Raw genomic sequence first — 22,625 nt, 5'->3', positions numbered from 1 at the left:
TTAATTCACACTTTATCACTCATCTAGTTATAATTGTGTTTATCTCACATCTAGTAATAAACCCGTGGTAACACACACAAGACCATTAGTGAGTGGCATTTGCAGTAAAGCAGTTTCCTCCAGTCTGAAAGTGCTACAAACTGACCAGTGCCCATGTATACTGCATGAGAAGCTGCTGCACCACAGCTATGGCCAAAATATCCAGTATGATGGAAACATAAATGAAGATAATAGCACCTGCTTTTGCAAACTGTTCAATAAACTCATCAATAAAAAAAACTGCATAAAAAAAAATAGTTGCAGGACTATTGCATAAGGTAGACAAACAGATTAGGCATGGGAAATAGTGGAGTGAGGGGTGTGCTGCTTCATAGGTATTACAAGAGCACTGTCAAGAATTGTGGCTCAAGTTACAAGTATGACAACAAAACTTTTAACATATTGAACCTTACAAACTTGAAAGCTGCAGTGATGGCAATATAACTAAATATATCAACCTAATTAGTAAAACTAGTAGTATTCCTGGTGATCTTCATAAAACACTTTTTGCCATCTCCCACATATAAGCCAGTTTAGTAGTCAGCCTCCTCTTTCTGATCTGCCCTACCTGCACCAGCTCCACAGCTCTAACCCAACCAACTGCTGCTGTAGCACAGAGAGTGGCATTTAAACTGTGCAAACAAGACTTTTATTTGTTTTCAGAAATAGGATTTGATAAAAGCACAACTGAACCCACACAGTAAAGGCTCTTGGATGCTGGGAGAATGCCTTGCCTGGCCCCCAAGCCGCAGTGACCAGCAGAAGGCTGGGGCATCGCCAGAACTCTGCTGTGGTGAAGTCCAACCTGAAAAGTGCATGCTCCAGTGTTTAAGGAAGAAGAGGGGGGATGGTGGAGATTATAATCTCTATGGTACAGAGCACTGTTTACAAGTTTCTTTATTTAATGAAAAACAAAAGAATCCATCTGGTACACAGAACACAATTTTACGAACTCTGTGGGGGAAGAGAGCATTTCATAGCTTTGTATCAGAAAATACAGGCAACTATAGTACCGGTTCTATTTTCCTTTCATATAAAGTAACTGGATTTTTGGAAACTTCCTTTATTTTTTATTTTTTTTATTGAGAACTCTTCTGCCTGGCCTTTTGCTGAAGATTTTTGTCCTTCTTGTTTTCATATATACATTTGTGTTGTTACAGGTTTGCTTCAGCAAGTGAAACTGAGCATAAATTAGGAGCCTAAGGAAATACAGAGAGAGCTGCTAGGTCTGCTTGCCTTTTCAATACCGCATTGTTAGCAACTCAAATCAGATTTGCAAAAGCCCTGCTGTTTGTGCCAGAGGTAGCTGAGGGCCTGTTTCCACTCTGGAGTAGTCAATTCTCCCTGGCTCAGAGGACATTATTCCAAGCAACGATTCTCCTTTCCTCAACAAAGCTCCCCTTCAGCTAAATCCAGGTTGTTTCACCGCATGGGCGGCTGCCCATTGCAACGCAAAAAATCCTGCTCACCCTTCTTCCCGTAGCAATCTTCCCTTAAAATCAATAACTGCCTTTTGTTACTTGGAGCACTCACACCTGTGTGACAGTCATAACTGATTTATGAGCACTACAATCAGACAGCAAGATCCCTTTAAAAACACACCTTCTATAACTTGGGCTGTGCTTGTCTGTAAAAATGCTGGAGGGGAGGAGTCAGTCTCTGCTGCTCTAACTTAGCCAAGATGATCTTAAAGCAATGACCAGAGTGCAGTCTTTCAGAGGTGCATATCTGATTGTGCTGGGGAGAAGCCAAAGCAAAGGGGATAAATGCTCTAGAAAGAGCAGCTCAGTAAGTAAACAATAGGGATGGCTGGAAAGGCACAGGTGCATGGACCTAGAGCCTTCCCAACATCTCTCCCAGAGCATGTTTTTTTCTAAAACTTAGATTTTTACATTTGAAAAAGAAGTATCTGTCTCCTCTGCCTTGAGAGATGGTCTGTAGCATAATTAACTGACACATTCATTGTGTTTACTCTGCAAACAGACTGAAACAATAGCACTAAGAAAAATAAAAAACTTCCTCATCACCCCTATCCCTGTAATCAGCTCTGTGGGAGGTTAATGGTCAGAGCTAATTATCATGATTTAACATAGTCAATCATTTCAAAGATTATAGCCAAAGCAGTCAGCCAAAACAATTGGGCTCACTTAAAGAAAACTTCTCTATTAAATAAGGCCATTTGCATGAGAGGAAGAGTTTCTCTGAAGAAATGAGACTTGTGCATGCACACACATTCCCTTTCCTTTTTGCACAACTGCTAAACCTCCTTGGACGATTGCAGCTGAAAGTGACAGAGAGGTAGCAAGTCCTCCATAACCAGAGGAGATAAATACATTGTATTTTAATATACGCCAAGAAAATCCAACACCCTAAGTGAGACTCTACACAGGTCAACTTCCCTGATCTTGTCTGTCATACTTCCATGCCAGGGCAGCCCCAGCTGTTCCAGCTCTGCAACGGATGACAGCAGGAAGCTGGGGAGGAGCTGGGAGAAGAGTGACTCTGGTGGTATCTGGAGCATGTGGAAGATAAAGGGTGACACCTACTAATAAGAGCAATCCCACTGTAGAACTGCTCTGACCATCCCAGCTGAAAGAAAAGGCCAATTTGGAGCCTGCAATTAGCAGATCCATAGATCTACGAATCTTATCAAATGCTGCAAATCCATCAGTGACCACATCCACCAAGAACCACACACCTAAGAAACAAAGATAGGCCAAGAGACTCCCACTCAACCTGACCAGCAACACCAGCAAATACCCGCTGTAGCCTCAGTCACACCTAAAAACCTGCAAAAGAGCAGAGAACAAGAGCAAGCCTTGCTGTGCCCATTCCTCACCCGGCCAACCACCTCTCCCATCTGGGAGTCAGGACGTATGCTAACCAGAACACAGCTGAGAGGTGCAAGATGAAAGCACACCCTCATTTTACCAGCTCTACCAAGAGATGAAGAATTTAGGATTCTTTGTGTCTAAAAAGTAAATGCTTCCTTTCAAGCTACTACTTGAATTCCTCATGAATGCAAAATGTTTCCGTTGTTTTATGTCAAATAGTAATAAGTGTGCAAGAATGAAAGATATTTTCTGGGCAATGGTCTAGCTAGGAGCTAGACTGCTCTGACAGAGAGCATTTATGTCAAGACTAAACTTCCGATGACCTTTATTTTGCAAAATCTTTTTTTTTTTCTCCCCACCGCTTAAAAGAGATTTTCCTATTCATACCATCCAAAGTCATTTGTGTGTTTTCATAAGACATACATAAATTTTCCAGATTAACAGTAGTTACAGTGATTTTTTTGAACTTTTTTACAATTAAGATTATGGAATTTTATAAAACCTACACAAGCATAGTACATAAATTTGAAGATATCTAAAACTTTGTTTCATTTCAGTTACTGCAGTACAACAATATAAACTGGAGAAGTACATTGTACTTGACATCAATCATCTAAATGGAAAGGGCCAGCCTTTCAAACTCGGATTAAAGATAATGAACATACACCAGCCAGCCCTTGGGGCTATAAAATCCTACTACAGGCAAATTCTCACCCAACTTGATGCATTTTTTTGAATTAGTTTACAATGAATCAGAATGGCCCATTAACACACTCATGAACAGTGGTGAAAGGCTTGGTGATCAGAGCTTCCTTTTTATTCAGAAAGATGTCCTGCCTGCCAGTCTCTCAAAACCAATTTTGATGCTCAAGAGCTTTCTCTTGAATTTGCAAAGCTCAAGCAGCCCTCAACTTTTCAGCTACATCTGCCACTGAACATAGAGCAGACTGATGCAGCTATGCTGCACTGCTGCATCAAGTACATCTGCATCCTGCTCCATCATAAGCTGAGTATTACATCCTGATCCAGTTGGCGCCAGTGGGAAAGAAAGCCTCTTCCTACCTGCCCCACATCTTTTACCTTGCCCAGGATATTCAGTTTTGAAATCCAAAGCAGATTGTTTAGACTACCAAGGTGGGCACCCAGCCCAGGCATTTCCATTTTTTAACTGGGGGGGGTTGGTTGGTTGGTGGGGTTTCTAACATTGAATTTGTCCCCCCCAAAAAAAAAAAGTTACACTCAAGCTGCTCCATCAATATACCTGCAGACGTCTTCACCTCCTGACAATGCAGGAGGATTTTCCCCTCCCTGCAGAGGCTGGATGCCAGACGGGAACACACAGGCAATGTGTGTGAGGCAGGAGAACGGGAGAGGTTCCAATTCCCAGGTTTCAGCCCAGGCCTGAGCTTGCTCATTCTTACACATGTGAGATAAGAGCACCAGGCACTTCTGCACACATCATCTGCAAACTGTTCCTTCAAGAGAAGGGATACAAGGCTTTGGTCCATACAGCTATTATAAAGTATCCAGAAATTTTAGCACTAGTCAAATAACTGGAAAAGGCAAGACAGACTCCTGCCACACTTGTTACCAGCATTTCAAGGCCATAGGATATTTATCATTAAGTTCCTTGTTAGTTGCATGATAAGAAGGTGACTAGGGCAACTGTCTCCAGTCTGTAAATGCTGGGAGAAACACAAATTCTAAAACAAGATTCTAGGCAAAGGGACTTTTGTTGCACACAGGCATGCATCACACACCATGGTGCATTTGGTCTTTCCTCCAGTGCAAAGTCAAAGAAATGGTGAACTTGTAGAACATCCATGTTTCATTTGGTATGACAAAAGAAGCATGTTACAGACACATCCAAGAACCATAAAAGAGAGCAGAAGTTCCCTCTTCAGTTTTGACACAACTAAGGAGGGCAGAGTATGATCATTTACAAATGTTTCAAACCCTCTGTAAGTTTATTTTACATTTAGACAAACCTTAATTCAGCTATATAAGACAACTATAAAACAAATCTAGAACAGATGTTCATTCAATTTGTCTTAAAACTAATGCACATACTTATGAATTCATGGCACAAAATGAAGTACTATGACCATTTAACATGCAGGACAGATCCCACAGAAGCTGCATAAGTTAAACTTCAGATTCCATATCACAAATTTCTGCCTGTGTTCATTACACAGAGAAGTATAAATCAAAGTTAGCCCTAGTGCTTGAAACCATTTGTTTCAAAGATTCTAATGCTAGTTTTGGCCCAAGTTTACTACCTTCAGAATACTACTTTGCCTACTTGACAACAAGTTAAAAACAAAACAAAAAAAAAACAAACAAACAAAATACCACCAAAAAATCCCCACAACTTGTGTGGCTCATTGCAAGTTTTGATTTATTTAGTTAAAGAAAAAACAAAAACTTGAGACTCGTCAGGATTTATTGCCAAAGGTATAATTAAATAGTCTGCAATACTGTTTTTTCAATTAGATAATAGGGTTCCGTTAAAACTACAAAGGAGTACAAACATTTAACGAACAGGAAAATTATGGTCCATGTGTCTCAGCATTTTGCCTTTCATAGCTGACAATCACACCATTCCCAGAAGCACAACAAGTCTCCAAAATGTACTTAACCCAATCCAGTGATTATATAAAAATACAAATGAATTGAGAGTGAAAAAAAAAAAAAAAAAATCAAAGCATTTAGACCACCAGGAAACAAAAAGGTAAAATGCCCTCTGGCCCAGAAGTCCATACCAAGGGAAAAAAAAAAACTCCCATTAAAGAGACTGAGTCATTTTGCCTTCTAATGAATGCAAGTTTGAGACTCTTGCAATTTTTGGGACAATTTTACTTTTAGAGCACAAGAAAAATCTGAGCAAGATTACACACATGAAATGAAAGAAATTGTTTTACCATTACTCAACACTGAGGAAGTAAAATAATATATTAAGAATAGCAACAATGAAGGGCAAAACAGACTAGTTTAACAATTAGATGCCAAGGAGAAGTTTTATTTGTTTTTACTCTGAACCAAAATAACTTGAGCATGCAGTAGTGATCAAGAGATTAAAATAAATAGGTGATTCATTAACATTGACAAAAAAAATATTAACTATGTCAAAGCAGAAGTATGAAAAAGACATCTGACACAAGGATTAAATACATACAATAAATGCCTACTGAGGACTAGTGTTCAAATAGGCAATTACTTACCCTATGACAGACTTTTCATACCTGTGATTTCAGAGACATTTTTTTTGTTTCACTTGTAATAAAATTATTTATACCACACAATTTTTTGCTACTCATGTACTAAGCCTGTTGCTTTTATTTTTTTTAATCAAGACAAAGAGTCTCAAAAAAAGGACAGGTTTCAGCACATTTGTAAAAAAAATCACTGACATCAAAAAATGAGGAAAAGCTGAAGCTTTTTCTCAAAATTTCCTCAAAAAATGAGGAAAAGCTGAAGGTCACAGCATTTTTGCAGGAGCTGACAGAGTTGATCAGAATTAGCAATTATTTTGCAGATTCATAGCATGCCATGCAGTTTTCCTAAGAAGACTACTTCAATGTGCATAGCACCCAAGGTTGTTTTAGCTGACTTGAAGCAGCTAGAAGCAGGCTGCAAAATTAAAAACAGGTCATGACAAGGCTGCCCAGACCTCCTGCAATTTAACCTGACCCTTGGCCCCGTGGTCCCTGTTCATTCACTGCTTCCACAGTTAATGGAAATGGAATAGTTACTGCACTGATAGCACTGATTGCTGTTTTTCCAGGATATTAAATCTTTTACGCAACTGGAAGGAAAACAGGAATTCAACGAGGAAACCTGTGAGTCAAGATTTCCCACAAATATTTTTTAAAAGCATACAAACCCAAAAATATACTCTACAGAACTACTTAAATACATTATTATGGAATACACCATTTCCTCAAATCAGGAAAATTAACAAATCTATATATAAAAATATATAGCTATAAATATACAAATGCATATAGAACAGAAACCTATATACATAATCTTTGATGTTTGAGACATACTCTCAAGCTAGAGATATATTGCAATACCTGACTTCACAGTTCAGATGTACTTAATATGGTTTGCTTGGTTAAATATTTTGTAAGCAACCACTGTCTATTTTATGTCAGCACTGTAGAAGAACAGAACAGTATCCCTGTATAGTAAGATGTCTGAAATAATTACTTCTTTTAACTAGCTAGTACTGTCCCAATCACTGATCAAAAAGCTAATGAAGTTTCATCCCAGGATTAATTCCTAGATTCACATTTGAAAGTGCTATTTTGTGTATGTATAAAAAAAGACAGCTTGATTGTCTGCTTCCTAATTAAAAAAACACAAAATTTGAGGTAACCACTGCACTGAATTAATATCTGTGAAAATATTTGGCAACAAATGTTAATTGGTGTAATATCATTTCCCCTTCAGATGTTCCAGCCAAAACAGGGATGATGATGTCCCTGCTGACCCTTCCACAGGGAAGAGGTTATGTGATCATTACAATCAAGTTAAAGTGACCTGGGAAAATCCCGTCCCTCCTCTTCAGCTTTGATCTTCAGTCTAGTCTCAGACTGCAGCACCATAGAGACAGTAGTGTAAACAGCAAGACCTAACCATTTGATACTTTTACTCCTTTTAGTTAAACTTATGGTTGCAAGTTCTATGAGGTTCTGCACGCTGAATTTCCACCTTCCTTGCAGAGAAATGGTTTTCTAGGGAACATCTGTGACAGCATGTCTGGCATTCAAAAAGTGCAACAACGAAACACATCCAATTCCTGTTTCTCCATTCATTCCTGGATGAGTAACACTGAAAAATCCATCTCACTGGATGCCCTATTCAGACAATCAGCTGTGGGGAAAAAAATATTAAGTGATTTGTCACCTAATTGTTACTTAATATCTGCTGATGGGAAACATGTTTGACCCTCTAAGAAATAATTAAGAGCAAAACACAGATTCACATAGTAAATGACAAACCCCCTTTGTGATACAGCACTAGATGCTTAAGTTAAATATAATGAAGGCAGTAAATTTACACACTGCTGAGAAAACAGTAAATCAAAATTACCCTACAAAGAGCCCAAGATCAATTTCTGCCACAGATACTACCAAGCAGCAAGCTGGATGTGAACATGCCTCCACTGACACATGGGAACAGGTCTGAACCCATTCCCACCTACGGGCTTGCTCTCCGCTCAGTTATTTACCTACAAGCACATGCTCTGCTCCAGACTCAGGCTGCCCCAAGCCCTCCTTTATGTGGGCAGTCTGAGCATGCCCCAGCCCCAGCTAGCTGGTGTCCTGAGTAGCTCTGCACACCCTGGGCTGTCGGGGTGCAGAGAGGCAGCTGGCCAGGCAGCAGCGTACCACAGCAGCCAGCATGCTGGGACGGGCCACGAGCCTGCTCTTCCTGCAACTCCTGCCCCAGCCCAGCTGGGCCTACACACAACTCCAGGAGCAGCAGGGACACAACTGTGGCATTTACAGGACAGACCCCAAATGGTTGTACAATTGCTGCTCCTCATTCACAGAAGCGCTGTCAATTTCTAAAACCCAGTTAAGCCTCAAGTAGCGAGCCTGCTGATTCGTTCCACTAATGCACTAGAGAGCCATGACTCTGGAGTTTTGTGGTGATCACTTTGTTTGTATACTACAAAGGAACAACTTTAGCTTATAAACATGGAAGCGTACCCTAGAATCATCTTTTCACTCTGCAAAAGTGACACTCCCTCCTTCCTACCCTATGTCCCTCAGCCTTCATCAATCCCCAGGTTCCCCTCAAAGGATCTGGATATTGGATAATAACAGAAGCAGCAGAGCAGACATAGAAAACACTCAGAGTGGGAGGGAAACACATTTCCTTCTGCAGAGATTATAGTTTGAACAGTTATTTTCTTAACCCCTGCCATTTGCAGCACCCCTGCTGCATATGAAACCAGGCCGATGAAAAATGGATGTCAAAAAATAACCTCAGCTCTGAGCCAGTTCTTTAGCTGCACAACAGCTCTACTGACACAGCTGAGAGGGTGGAACAGAGGTAGGAACAAGTGGCCACAGCCTGCTTAAGTCAGTATTACCTCTGAAAAATGTGTGTGCAATCATGCCTTATCTCTCCTGACCCCAGAGTTTGTGGAATTAAGCAGACAAGACCCAGCTTAGGCAGAAAGACTAAAGGGAAAGACAGGGAGATAGTACCCCTATCTTAAGGACAGTCTACCTTTCCAAGCTCTTCTGTTAGCATTACAATCGAACACCTGGTTCATTAGGATTTTCACCTAACTGTCCACCTTCCTCCCTTAAAGCACTACAGAACCTGTCCTACTGCTTCCTCAAAAGAGACACATTGCAGGCAGCTCTGTGCAGTAGTGCAGAAGGATCTATCACCTCTCCAGAAAAGCCAACAAGCCCCACAGAATGTGTTTTGAATGTGTTTTTCCACGCTTTCTGTATCCCCTCCACTGCTTCCTCCTCTATACCAGTAGAGGTAAGCACAAGACCCACAAAGACACGTCCAGTGATTCTGGCAAATTAACTGACTTCAAAATAATGAGCTCCACTCTCCAGTCTTGCCTGTAGGGAAGATCTGGTTTTAAGTAAAAGAAAGGCCATGTGGAAGAGAATCATGTACTCTCTGGATTAGGTTCTAATTTGATATAATTAGAACCTTAAAAAAAAAACAACAAACAAACAAAAAAACCCAAACAAAAACCCCAACAATAAAAAAAAAAATAAAAAAAAAACCAACACTGAACACCAAAACCCTTCCCATGCAAGCTCCTCACACCAATCTATTATCTCCTTTCATCTGGTCATCTCTTCTGGAAACAAATGTATTTGTCTTCTCATGTTACACTTGCCTATAGAGAGCACAGGGGATTTCTTTACTCTTCATTTCCTTTTCAAACTCTTACCTATGAATTTTCTAAACACCTTAACCAGAGACAGATCACAGGCACACCTGCAATGGAGCAAGTGCTGTTATTTGAGGTTGCGTGCTCTACACTGCTCTTAAATTCCTTACAGTGGTAACAGCAGCAGCACTACACAGAGCAGGGGATGCAGAGCATTAATATCCAGTCCCAGCAGCTTACACGTTTGCCATATTGTTGCTGTTGGAAAGGAAGGATAGTCCAATATCTCAGTAGCACCCCAGACCTAGTTTCTGACATGAGTTAGGTTTCCTCTCCACTGTTTTTCTGATTCAAAGCCGACTATGGTGCGAAGTTGCTCTTCTGACGCCCTCCACCTTTCCATACTCCCCTCCCCCTAGCTGCCCTTGATGTGCCGCAGCCTAGTTTCTGGCTGCTGAAACTACTGGCAACCAGGCTTAGCCAGGAAATGTCTCATAAGCAAGCCCCTTTCCCCTTCACGCGTTTTGGAACTGCCCATAGCTTTGGGATGTCCTCTATCACTGCTTATCAGCTCTTCCACAGGCAATTTGCTTCCCCTCTCAACTGAACGACTGCTCTTTCAACTGCTCATTCACCCACCCACACCCCTCAGGGCTCTGTCCTGATTCCCCTCCTTGCACTTTTAATCATTTACTGCTCTAATCAGGCCACCTAAGGCATTAGTTCCCATCCCAGCTCAAATGAACTCCTAAACGCCACTCTCAACTCCTACGTAAATCAGTTTAATTTCACGTCAGTAGCTACCTTCGTACAATTCCACTGTCAACTGATGTTTGGAAAGGCCAGGCCTAATATTTTTGTTTAATCTTTCACCTCTGAACCGTCCTGTCTCTTCCCTGTCGGGGGACCCCACCCTACTGTTTTCTTTTGTCGGGTAATCTTCTTTCACTCTTTGACAGGCAGGTTGTCACCAAGCCTCTCTCCAACATCAGGCTCCTCCTCTCCACCTCCTTTGGCACAAAGGCTCTGGGGAGCCCAACCGGGGCTGGCACCTGAGCAACACCAAACGTAGCCGAGATCACACCCGTGTTTGGGGCACTCCTACCTGCACCGGGGCAGCAGTGAAACAAAACAGCCACCTCCCGCCCTCCATCTTCCTTACCCCGTAGCTCTCGCCAGCCGCCTCCTGCAGAAACACTAATCACCCGAGCAGGGAAAATGGCCTTCCCGCCTGGCTGCCTCACGGCGGCTCTGGGCGCCACGCCGAGCCACCCGCCGCCATGGCGGGAGCGCGGCATCGCCTGTGCGAGTTATTTACCGGGGCCAATAACCCAGCCCCGGCCTGGGCCGCCGGCCGAGCCGGGCTGGCAGGAGCGGCCTCCGCGCCCACCGACGGCTCCTGGCGGCACTCCCCGTCCCGGGGACACCGAGATCACCGCTGGCCCCGCCGCGGTCCTGCGCGTCCCCGGGGGGAACCCAGCACCACGGCCGGCGGTCCCGGGAGACAACGGGAGTACCCCTGCACCGCCGCTCTGTCCCGGCCTCGCTACAGCCAGGCCCGGGCGGGAGAGGGGCTGCGGTGGGCCCGGGGCCGGCAGGAGCGGGAGGCTTCCCTCTCATCTTCAATCTTCTCCTTCGGCCCCGCTCCTGGGAAAGTTACTTTTTAACCCCGCCGGTCTCCGGGCAGCCGCGGGCCTGCCCGGGCGTCCCGCCGGGAAAACAAGGTCAGGACGGCGAGGCAGAAGGCGCCGCATGGAGCGGCCGGGGAGCACCTGGGCCGAGGCAGGGCCTTCCTCCCGCCGCCCGGGCCCCCTGCCCCGCCGGCCCCAGTCGAGGGGAGAAAGATGGCCGTGCTCAGCCCTTTGGGGATAAAAGCCCTTTGTTGCGCCAACACAAAAGCTAAGAAGAACTTTACGTCCGAGGCCTTCGGCAGGCGGAGGCCGCTCCGCTCTTCCAGGGCGAGGAGCTCTCTGTCACAAAAAGCGACCCTCGAGGTGAGGGAAAAGAAAACAACACAAACAAATAAACAAAATAAAACTAAAGTAAAATGGGAGTCAAACAATTAATCGCGCAGCCCCACGGCCAGGAGGAGACCAAGGTGCGGGGCAGCGAGCCGCAGCCTCGTCCTCGGGCGCTCCGGAGTGTCTGTGCGCCCGGTCCGGCGTCGCTGTAGGAGGGAGAAGAGGGAGAAGCGCCATCCCGGTGGGTCCGCGTCCGCCACCGGCGAAGGGGAGCACGGCCAGCCCGGCGGGCCGCCCCGCGCAGCGGGCGCAGCGGCGTGCCTGCGATCACTTACTTGTCCGTCTCTTGTGACATGTTTGATCCAATGAACTCTCTCCCCTTTTCCCGGTGCCTCCGTCTGCCTGGCGGAACTGGACTTTCAGGTCTGTGCAGGTGAAGGTGTGCGTGTGAACGCCCGGGACGGCAGAACCAGAGCTACTGGTAATTCTGCTTTCCTTCCCCCGCTCTCCCGGCTCCACAGCCAGCCGCCGAGGCAGGACAGGTAGAGCCCCCTCCCCCTGGCATGTGGGGAGCGGCGGGGCTGGGGCGCCGGCGGGGCTCGGCACGGGAGAGCGGCCGGGCCGGGCGCGCACAGGTAACTTTCCCGAGCAGCGCTGGATTCTTTCACTAAAGGAGCGGGGAGAGGGACGAGCCGCGCGCTGATTGGGCGGCGCGGCCGCCAGGTGCGCTGCCATTGGCAGAGGCGCGCACAGGTGAGGAAGGAGCCGCCGCCGAGCGCCAGGTAACGAACGCAGCGCGCGCCGGGAGGCACCGGGGGCCGCCGCCGGCGGGAAGGGAAGGAAAAGGAAAAAAACAAAAAAGAAAAAGGGAGCCGGCGCTCGGGCTGCGGGCAGTTCCACCGTCCAACAACGCCTCCCTGGCCCCGCCGCGAACGGAGGGGCCCGGCCGGCCGCGCTGAGGAGGCGAGGAGCGGCGCAGGGCCACGATGGGTGCCCCGTGAGGCTGAGACGGGCCCTGGCCGCGGTCCGCCTGCTTCACCTTCGGCTGCTCCGTGCCTGAAATCTCCGGCTTCGCTGGCCTGTGGCTGCCGTCGAATAACGCCCACGGAGGTGTCGCCTTTCTCAGGACAGTTTGGAAGATTTTATTTTTTTTTTCCTTGGGTTTGGGGACATTTTTACCTTTGTTTTTCCCTTTTTTATTTTTTTTTTCTTTTGACCTTACTATGGCTGGGACCAGCTGAGTTCACATTGGTGAATGTCTTTCTGCAGAAGGCATCTCACGGCAGCAGGATGAGGTGGTGCCAGGTGATGACACCCACTGTGTAGATCTGGGAGCTGATACATGAACTGGGGGGTGTTGATGATGGGTGTTGAGGGGTCTGCTTTGTCAGCAGGGGAAAGCTGGAAGAGAATGGAAAAGCAGGAATGGAGCGTTTATTGAGGCTCTGTCATGCAGGGATGAAGTGAATGGAGAGGACTGCAGATCCATCAGTCACCCTTCAGCCCAGTACAACCTGCTGTGTACTTTGCCAGAGGACCAAAGTGGGTTTACAAGGGACAACCAGATGGGGCTGTGGGGGCAGCAGCCTTGACCCTAATGGAGAAGGTGGAGATGGGGACGTCCTTGGGTCAGTTTGAGAACAGGCAGTGGAAGGGTAGCAACGAGGCTCCCATCTGCTATTACCCATTCTCCATTCCTCCACCAGAGACAGGCCAGGACTGCATTAATCCTTCCTGCTACCACCTGCCCTCCTGGAAACAGCCTTCTATACTAGGCATCCAACTTGACTGCTGACAACCTCTGCTGTACAAATCGTGCTGAATGTGTAAAGAATGCACCACTATGTAGGGTAGATCATTATGTTACTTAGTCATCTTTGCAAGACAATTGCCTAAATTATTTCAAACTCATCAAATTTGTAATGTCTTAAGTAAAGGGAATTTTCCATTTCTACATTTGACTTCATAAAATCATAGAATACCCTGAGTTGGAAGGGATCCTCAGGCATCATCGAGTCCAACTTCTGAACAGGGGAATTTCCCTTGATAGGAGAATGTAGTAGGAGGGATATTAATGGAAATACATATTTGTATAACCAAATATATACATATACACACAGACACATGCATATATACATATGTATGAAACATGCTATGGTCTGGGGCCTCATCTTCATTTATCTACTGCTGCAGTTGAAAGCAAACTTGACTCTGCTAAGTCTGTGGTATTATGGGTTCACAATCAGGCACAAATATTACTGGTCTCATTCCTTATCTGTGTTCAGAGTAACTAATCAAATCAAACAAAATCAGTATAAATCAGTTTTAAGTCAGCTTAAATATAGTCCCATTAAGATTTGTCACTTTAAACAGAATTAGAAAAATACCTAGATCAATGACCCTTTGACTGAATACAAGATATTAGTTAGACATTCTCTTTGTCCATTCACCACTCACAGGAAAGAAACATTACACAATCTGTGAATCCAGTCAAAAGTTGCCAATGTGGCCATTATTCATGGCAATGCTTGTATGAATTGTTTTGTACAGTACATTTTGAGGAAGCTATAAGGCTTCATAAAACACCAGAGAAGCACAGTAATTTATTCATAGCAAATGATGCAGTCATTTTGAATACAGATTTCTATATTATCTTAAAATAAGTTGGACCTTTCGAATACATTACTATATACTGTTTTCAAGAAATAGTGGTAGAATGCTATAACAGTTAGTTACTGAAGTTCTCCCTGGTAACCACAGAATTTATAAGGTTTCTTTCCCAAATAGTTGTTACACTGAAAGAAACTTTGAGACCTGAAAAGGCTACCTCTTTGAGCAGCATCAATAGGATTAACGCCAATTCAGGTATCCTCTTTCTAATTTTTCAGTTTTAAGAAACATTTGGAGGTTGTTGTGTGTTCATTCCCGTTCCCCCCCCTCCCCTTTTTCCCATATGAAGTGCATAGGAAGAAGGAGAGGAAGATCAGTGATGAGCACTTCTGAAAATGCCACCTTCCCCAAGGTAGAAATGCTGCTGATATGTGATTTTACAAGAAAGAAAACTGCATTTGATGCCATCTGTAGTCCTGGACCAAACCCAAACTGTAACTCAAACTGAAATGGAGTTTGTTGTTCTAGTACTGGGTCAAACACAAAACTGCCTTTAGCAGCCGGCTCTCAGGAGAGATCCTCTTAGAATGAGGTACTCAGGAGACTGAATTACTGCTCACTGTCTTAGGAGTAGTTCCAAGGTCAGAGTTAGGAATATAAGTGGAAAATGCAGTAACGAACTCTTGATTTGAGGTAGTTGGAGATGAAAACTATTATTTAGTTAGGAGATGCTTACATAGAAAAATACACCCTGAAAATTATTTTAACTAGGAAGGTAGGCATAGGGCTCACAGTTTTCTGGATGAGCCTTTTGCTTCACACTGCAGGCTGGAATCAAATTGTCAGAGTCCACCTCTAGCTGAACAGGTCAGACAAGTCCTACTTAATCCAACCTGATGCTCATTCTTCATGATCTACAAGATTATTATAAACTAATCTGTTAGTCATTGAAACATCAGATAATGTTATTTCTGGGCAGACCAGTCTCGCTTCCTGTAGAATCAAGGCTGTGTAGAGCAAAAATAGAAGAGTCATGCCATACATTATTGAAAATCTAGGACTTGTCTTTGGAGTGTACAAGAAATATTTGAAATGGTAGGTTACTGTTTTTCATACTGTGCTTGCTTCTTTCTTTGTACAGTAGTGGATAGTTTTTTTGTGGTATTGTAAGGATTCAGTGTAGAATTCAACTGTCTAAAGCTTTACCTCATGTTTATGCTATTCACTCTACAGCAGTGAATGTCATTTGGACTTGCCAGCACTAGGTAAAGGAAATCAAGTGTACAAATAAGGCTTAACTAGGCTTACTAATTGCACCAAGTACTTAAAATACACTTCAGAAAACTATTAAAAGAAGTCTATGAGATAAAAGATGTTGGAGATATATTTGTGTCAAAACAGTGTTGTAAAGCAGTTCAGTGAGAGAGCAGATGTTTGAAAACAACTGTTTTCAGTAGGCAATGATTACCACGTATTTTTATTTGTGTCTTTCTGTCACTGATGGCTGTTGATACAAAATGTGTTCTCTCACAGTAAGTTCAAAGACAACCACCTACTTACTAGTTTTGTGATATGCAACATTTACTTTTAATCTTCCCTACAGCCCTCCCTTTGTAGTCTTCTGTATGAAACTATTTTGGAATTTGTGCAGACCTTGATCCTCAGCTGACTTCAATGAAGCCATCGTGTACATCAAAATAAGCTTAAAAGATTGCAGTGCAACCTTCCTATACCCCAAAACAAATCGTTCTTCTGCTCTAAGAATGAAATGCTGTGCACTGTTAGCTTCAAGAAAGTGATTCTAAGTAACCATGATCCTGGTAACAGTTGACTTTTAATGCTTCCCAATTAACTATAAAATTCCAGTTGGAATAGGAGATTTTGTGATTAATGGCAAGTACTCGTGGATTTCTGTAATGCTGCCTGGAAACTGCAGTTTGTACTCCCCACACAGGTCTGCTGGGAGCCTTTTAACCACGAGCTCTCAAGTACCTCCACATCATGTATGACAGCAGCAGCTCAGCCATGTGGAGGATCATGAAATATCAAGTATTTCCTGGCCACAGAGTAAGGTGTGAAGCAGAGTGTGGAACTTTCTATATGAAATGCTGATTTGCATTTCTTTTAGATTCATCAAAGCATTATGGAAATATGTAGAGAAAAAAAAAAAGAGAAGCTTTATTTATTTTTTGTTTTGCTCATTTTGAGTATAGATTTCATGGTTCTGAAACCATGTCATATTTTATGACAAAGTTATAACATGACTATGTCTACAACTCTGCACTACAGCAGTGTGGCACACACAATGTTGTTTCAGCTTAAAACAGAAGTAATTTTTAGTGATGAAAATACCTCACAGTATGTCAGTCCTTTCAGGATTGACATTGATACAGGTGAGAAGGTGGCAAAGCCTGATAATAGGTTGAAATATTAGGTGCAAACTTGATTAGCAGACATTAAAGTATCAATCTGTTTCATAAAGATTACTCATAGTTTTGGAACCCATTCAATAGAATTTAATATAGAGTGATGGCTTTTCTGCAGATGCTTTGATCTATCTGGTAGAGTTTTTTAGTGATTCATTCAACCATTTTTAAACACTGGGAAAATACAGTTAGGTCACCTAATGACAGTATTTTTGCTGTTAGCGTAAAACTGTAATGTGAAAAAAGACTAAGGAGACATCTCTGAAAGACAATTTCATGTGACATGGGATCCAAGACTTTGGAAATACATTAATTATGCTGACATTAAAATTGTGTCCTGTCTTTATGGGTCAGAGATAGAGAATGTAAATAACCTGACCAGTGAGAAAAATGTTGAGAGTGCATCTTCCTAAAGCTTTGTCCAGCTTCCCATGTTAACTAACAAGGTCTTTGCATCATCATAGAACAAAATTGCGAATTCATAGACACACATTGAGTCATCCTAATTCAAACTGTTTTGAGAGGAAGGTAAAGTGCTGTTGGTTTGTTTAGGTTGTAAGCAGCCCCCATGGAATGTAAGAAGATTTTCTTAGTACCTATATATATTTTTTTTCCTTTAGTTACTAGATCACTTTTTAAGTGCCAGTGGTACTTTAAACCCAACTTTTTATCAAAAATTTTACTTTTTCCTCCTTTTTATTTTTTTCTCCTTCTCCTTTTTATCAAAATTTTAATTTTCTCCTTTTTCTTTTTTCTCTTTCTTCTTTTTCCTCTCTTCTTTTCCTCTTGTTTTTTCCTTTATACCTTTCTTCTTTTTATCTTCTTTTTTTGCTTCTTATTTTTCCTCTTTATTTTTTACCTAATTTTTTTCCCTTTTACTTTTCTTTTCTTTTTTTTTTTTTTTTCTCTTCTTCCCTCCTCACCCTCTCCTCTTCTTTTCCTCTTGACAATACAGAATTCCCTCAGTTGTACAAAATCAGCCCACAGCTTTTTCTTGTAGTACTGCAGTGGGTGTCTGGGCTAGTGTTCTCCAAATTCCATGGAGGCTCAGACTGAACTGACTGCAGAGTGGGAATGGCCAAGTCTGTGTTGGTCACCAAGGATGCTGCTCCCAGCTCACATCTGTCGCTCCTTGAAGCATTATGACCAACAGAGCACCATTTTAAAGGAACCTGAAATAGGGTGATCAACGTGGGGCAAAACCAAGAGCTTCAAATGCCTTTGCATTGGTTATAACTATGTTGAGGGTTTAAAAAAATAGAGAGGCTCCACTGGTCTAAAATATTGCCCTGCAACAATAAGCATTCTAAAAGCCATAACAAATGTGTCTTTTTGCTCCAACAGTCTGTCTTAAAATAGGCATAAGTGTTCCAGAATGCAGAAGGTGAAGGATGGCATATAAACAATTGCTTGTTTACTTTTCCCACACTCAAGAACTAGAGTAAATGCAGCCCATAGAATCCACAGAAATACTGTAGTGGTAGGAGTTAGGAAACAGAACCATGGACTTACCAACCTTTTTGCTTAAAATCAGTGCAGTTCTCCCTTGAAATATGTTGATTCTATAATCAAAAGAGAAAGGCACTTTAAAAATCAGAGCAAACTGAAAAAGCTACTTTCAGAATTTGCTGAATAAGAGGTGGGGCTATTGCTCATTTATCCTTGTGGATGCCCTCAGAAGCAAGCAAATGTTGTTTTATTTGAAGGGCAGAGGATAAAGAGGATTGTCTGGTGGCACAAAAGGAACCAGTGTTGGAGCCAGGGCACCTCTGCAGTGCCTTGTTCTGTGGAAAGGTCACTAGACCCTGTGTCTCTCTGTTTCTGTTTAAGCTTTGTCAGCTCTGCCTTTAGTACCTTTACAGACAGGTGTAGAAGTGTAACTTTCTATTACTCTTTGGTATTCTCTTTTGAAATACAGGAGTACTGCAGAAGAAAGCCTCCAACTGGTTTCATTCATAAACATAAAGGCAGCATACAATATTGCTCTATCAAGCATTTTTGGGCAATGCAGGATCACAGCTTGTTGCCATAACCTTGGCCTTTCTTACTGCCTATGTTTGGTTCTTCAGTGCTCAGGAGCTTCAAGACCATTTAGTCCATGGCTTGGGGAAGACCCCAGTTTTAGATCCCCTGCAGCAGCTTCGTCAGCCTGTCCTATCAGGTTTGCCATCTCAGTGATACCGTGTTTATACAAAGCACATGCCCTGCATGCATCTACAAGCCTGCTTTATCTCTACTCAGAGTGCTGCAAAAGTAGATTTTGCTATTCCACTGCTGCTGGAAGGGCTTCCCTGACACCCAGGGAGATGTGATAATTATTCTACTTCGTTCTGCCCATGTGCTGTGGGATAGCCAGAGCCAGAAATCAGGCTCTCAGTGCCTCACTTTGATGGATTGGTTCCAAGTTGCTTTATACCTCATTTTTTTTTTTTTCCAGCGACTCTGTTATCTGTGTACATTATTACACCACCTAATTCAGTATTGATTTTTTCATTGTCTTTTAATGCAGATTAAAGATACTACGTAATTCCAATTTCTTGGAATGTTACATGCCTGCCACATATGCTGCTTTTGACCTACCTTTGTTTCTCTTAGTTCCTAGTTTAAGAAAGGATCAGACAAAACATCTGGTTTTTTTCCTATGGTTCAGAATGCAGAAACTTCACAATGTGTCATGCCCTAGACACTGTGTGTAAACAGGAAATGCACTGCAAATTTTCCCTCCTTTGTTTCAGTAGAGAAACCAAATCTTTTAGAATAAACAAATTTACGGTATCTATGCTTTTCCCTTACATTTTTATTTCTATTCTTTTTCCCCAAGTAAGAGGAAATTTTAGCTTCAGAAAGAATCAAGGTGAAAGCATTCTGCAGCAAAGAAGTTTTACGTGGCTCCAGGACAGAGATGTTGAGTATTTGCTTGTCTCTATTTGACTTGAAAACTGTACCTGGAGATGGCTGTTTGTTTATATGGAGTGTTTGGGTGTGAGGGGAAAAGCAGGCAGATTTACATTTACATTTCTTCACTTCTTTTTTCTCTAGCTCCCACACATGAGCAATAGCCCTGCAGGGAAGGGCGGGACAAGTTGTGCGTGTTGCTCCTTATTTCACCATAAGCTTTACTCTGAGTACTAGGACTTTTAAGGGGAAGGCAGACCCTGCTTTAACACCATTGGGAGTGTGAGTTATCCCTCTGCATATTCAATACCATGGTTAATGTGCTCGAGGAGAAAGTAAAATCTGTGTAATTCCCGAATAAACTAGGTGCAGGAGGACACTTTCAAAGGTTCAGGAAACCTTTGTGAGAGGGAGCCCAAACCAACACCACACAGTCTCCCAGCCCTGAGACAGAGATATTTGGTATCAGGGAGAAGTTGCTTAAACTCTTTCAGCCCAGGCACATCTGCCAGAGACAGTTCTTGAGCTTTGAATCTTTCAGGGAAGGTGTGCAAGGCAGACGCGGGGAGGTAGTAGCACCTCTCCATTTTATATGTGAGGTTTTTGAGGAACAGACTTGCCAAAGGTTATATGGGGCGTATGTGCAAAGCCAGGAATTTATTACCCCTTGCCCAAATCTCAGGCTGATGCCAAATACAGGTGAATGCCTCAGCCTGACTCCTGGAAAGTACTCTTGTATTCCCAGTGAAACCAGTGAGTTTCCCAGTTTAGAATGCATTTATTTTTAAATTGCACAGACAGGGAATACATTTTGATAAAAATGTGCCAGAGTGTTGAGTGTTTTGTGGATTCTTAGCCCCTGAAACATCATCATGCCTAATTTCTCATTAAACCTGCTGCCTAGCCGAATCCATCAGTCCTCCTGTGAGCTCCCAGGTCGAGCCTGGGAGAGTGTGAGGTGCCTTTCTCAATCTAGCCTTGCCATTTTTTGGTTTAAATCACTAGCAAAGTTGAAAGTAGAGCTCACAGTGGGAGAAAAATTCCAGGTGAGTTTCTGACAAAACTGACAAACTATGAAATGTGATATTTTATACCTCATTTAAAATCTTATCAGGGCTAATTGGTTCAGCCTATTGGTGCAGCATAGTTGAATTTTGAATGCTGCACTAATAACTCTAAACTGACACCAGTATCTACACAGGACATCTGATGATGTAGTATCATATTTGGCTTCACGTCTTACCTTGGGCAGAGTGGAGTCCTCTCTCATCAGAGTTTTATGAGTCTTGATGAAATCTTTCTCAGTGTATGAAGTGCAGGCAGTGGACACTGAGCTTGCTACCACAACATGGAGCAAAGTAATCCCACAGCAGTGATTCCTGTGATATCTGTCCCTGAGGTCACAGTGATGAGCAGGAAGCAACTTGAGTAAAAAGCAGGACACAAAAATATGTCAAAAGGTTCTGTAACCTTAGTTTTCCAGGGATCTTATTTGTAAGGTGAGGGGGAATAACTGCATGCTTCAACCCTCCTCCTTACAGAGAAGTTGAGTAAAGCCCATCTGTTTGAGATCCCCAAGAAATCAATGCATTAGAATCACCACTGGTTGTCTGAACCTGGTAGAAGAGTGTGTAGCTGCCCAAAGGGACTTTTCCTCTCTCTTACCCAGGTCATGCATTTCTGCCCTCTGGTGTCCCAGCAGCACCCTTGCTCTTTCCTCTGCCCGAAGCCTCTTTTAATTTCATTTGGATTTTTTTTTTTTTTTTTTTTTTAATAGGGTTAGTTTTCAAGCAGGTACAAAGGTTGGTTTGACCCCTTAAAATTCCATTGCCAAACTGTGGGAATGCTGGACCCAAAAAAAAGGAAAAAGGCCCACCTCTTTTGGCAGCATCCCAATTTTAGCTTTGTGTTCAAGTGATTGTGAAAGTGCATGCAAAGCAGTCTCTTCTGTTCAGGGTGAACTAAAGCCTTCCAAGTGTAAGCATAGGGAATTAATTACAACATTTGCACAACGCTTTTCTCCTAGAGTCCCACACATGATGTTTCTTGGCATTACCAGCAGATGTGCCATCACCAGCAGCTCTGGATGTTTCAGCTCCTCCAGTGGCTGGAATGATGGTGAATTTCTGCAAGTGCAGGACAGGATCAGTATCATGCAGTACCAGTGAAGGTTCTGAATTCATAGGTGTTTTTTGTAGACAGTATTATGAAGAATGTTACTCATTTAAGTTGTCCTTTGCACTACATATTCATTCTTTGCTTTGGAAGTGACTCCACTGCTGGTTAGCAGTTTTGTAAGGTTTAGACAGTAGATGCCTGAAGTTAAATTTGATGCTATGGCACTCCAATAATGGGGGATGGGGAGCAGGGATTTTCCCTTGATCTGTGCTGTCCCCTTTGGGTTCCAGAGCTTCCATAAGGGCAGGGAGGGGGAAGGGAGACTAAGGATATCTAAAAATCTTCATTGTCAACAAGGCCAATTATACACATGCCAATTACCTCAGTTTAAACAACCAATCACACAATAATGGGGAGAACCTTTAGAGCCTGAGTAAGGTGCTTTGAAATGCCTCTGCTCAGATTCCCTATTAATGCACAGAATTGCCCCAGCAGCAGTTCTTGGCTCCAGTGACTGGAGCTTGGTAGCAATGACAATGGAGCTGGGCGGATTGGGAGATGGATGGAAGTGATATGACAACACAGGAATTGAAATTTCAACAGCAATGAAGCAGTAGCCAGTAGCAACCTGGCTGCAGGCTTGATGTATCAGCCAACACAAATCCTTGATGGCAATGTGAAGGAATTGGAATTTTTTGTTACATGTATGTGTAGTCATTGTGTTAAGGAAATTGCAGAAACCTGCTCTTTACTGACCAGTCACTTTCCCAGGAATTCTGCAGCTTCCTCTAGCATAGGGTCTTTCTAAGCTTCAAGTATCATTCTCTCCTTTGAAACACTATACTGTTTTTTTCAGAAGGCC

The 22,625-nt window shown here is 43.0% G+C and overlaps 1 protein-coding gene across 4 annotated transcripts in view; it reads right to left on the bottom strand.

Moving 5' to 3' along the window:
• Positions 1–12,329, bottom strand: part of GRHL2 (grainyhead like transcription factor 2) — a 65,819-nt gene extending 53,490 nt beyond the window's left edge. For all 4 annotated transcript variants that reach the window (XM_015618976.2, XM_033512365.1, XM_033512363.1 and 1 more), the window contains exon 1: positions 12,050–12,329. In XM_015618976.2, the coding sequence (XP_015474462.1) occupies positions 12,050–12,069 (20 nt within the window). In that variant the 5' untranslated portion in view covers positions 12,070–12,329. The remainder of the gene's footprint in view (positions 1–12,049) is intronic.
• Between the last annotated feature and the right edge of the window lie 10,296 nt (positions 12,330–22,625).

The sequence above is a fragment of the Parus major genome, chromosome 2 (assembly GCF_001522545.3).
Source record: "Parus major isolate Abel chromosome 2, Parus_major1.1, whole genome shotgun sequence".
Taxonomy (NCBI): Eukaryota; Metazoa; Chordata; class Aves; order Passeriformes; family Paridae; genus Parus; species Parus major.
This window is presented reverse-complemented; position numbering and strand designations above follow the sequence as displayed.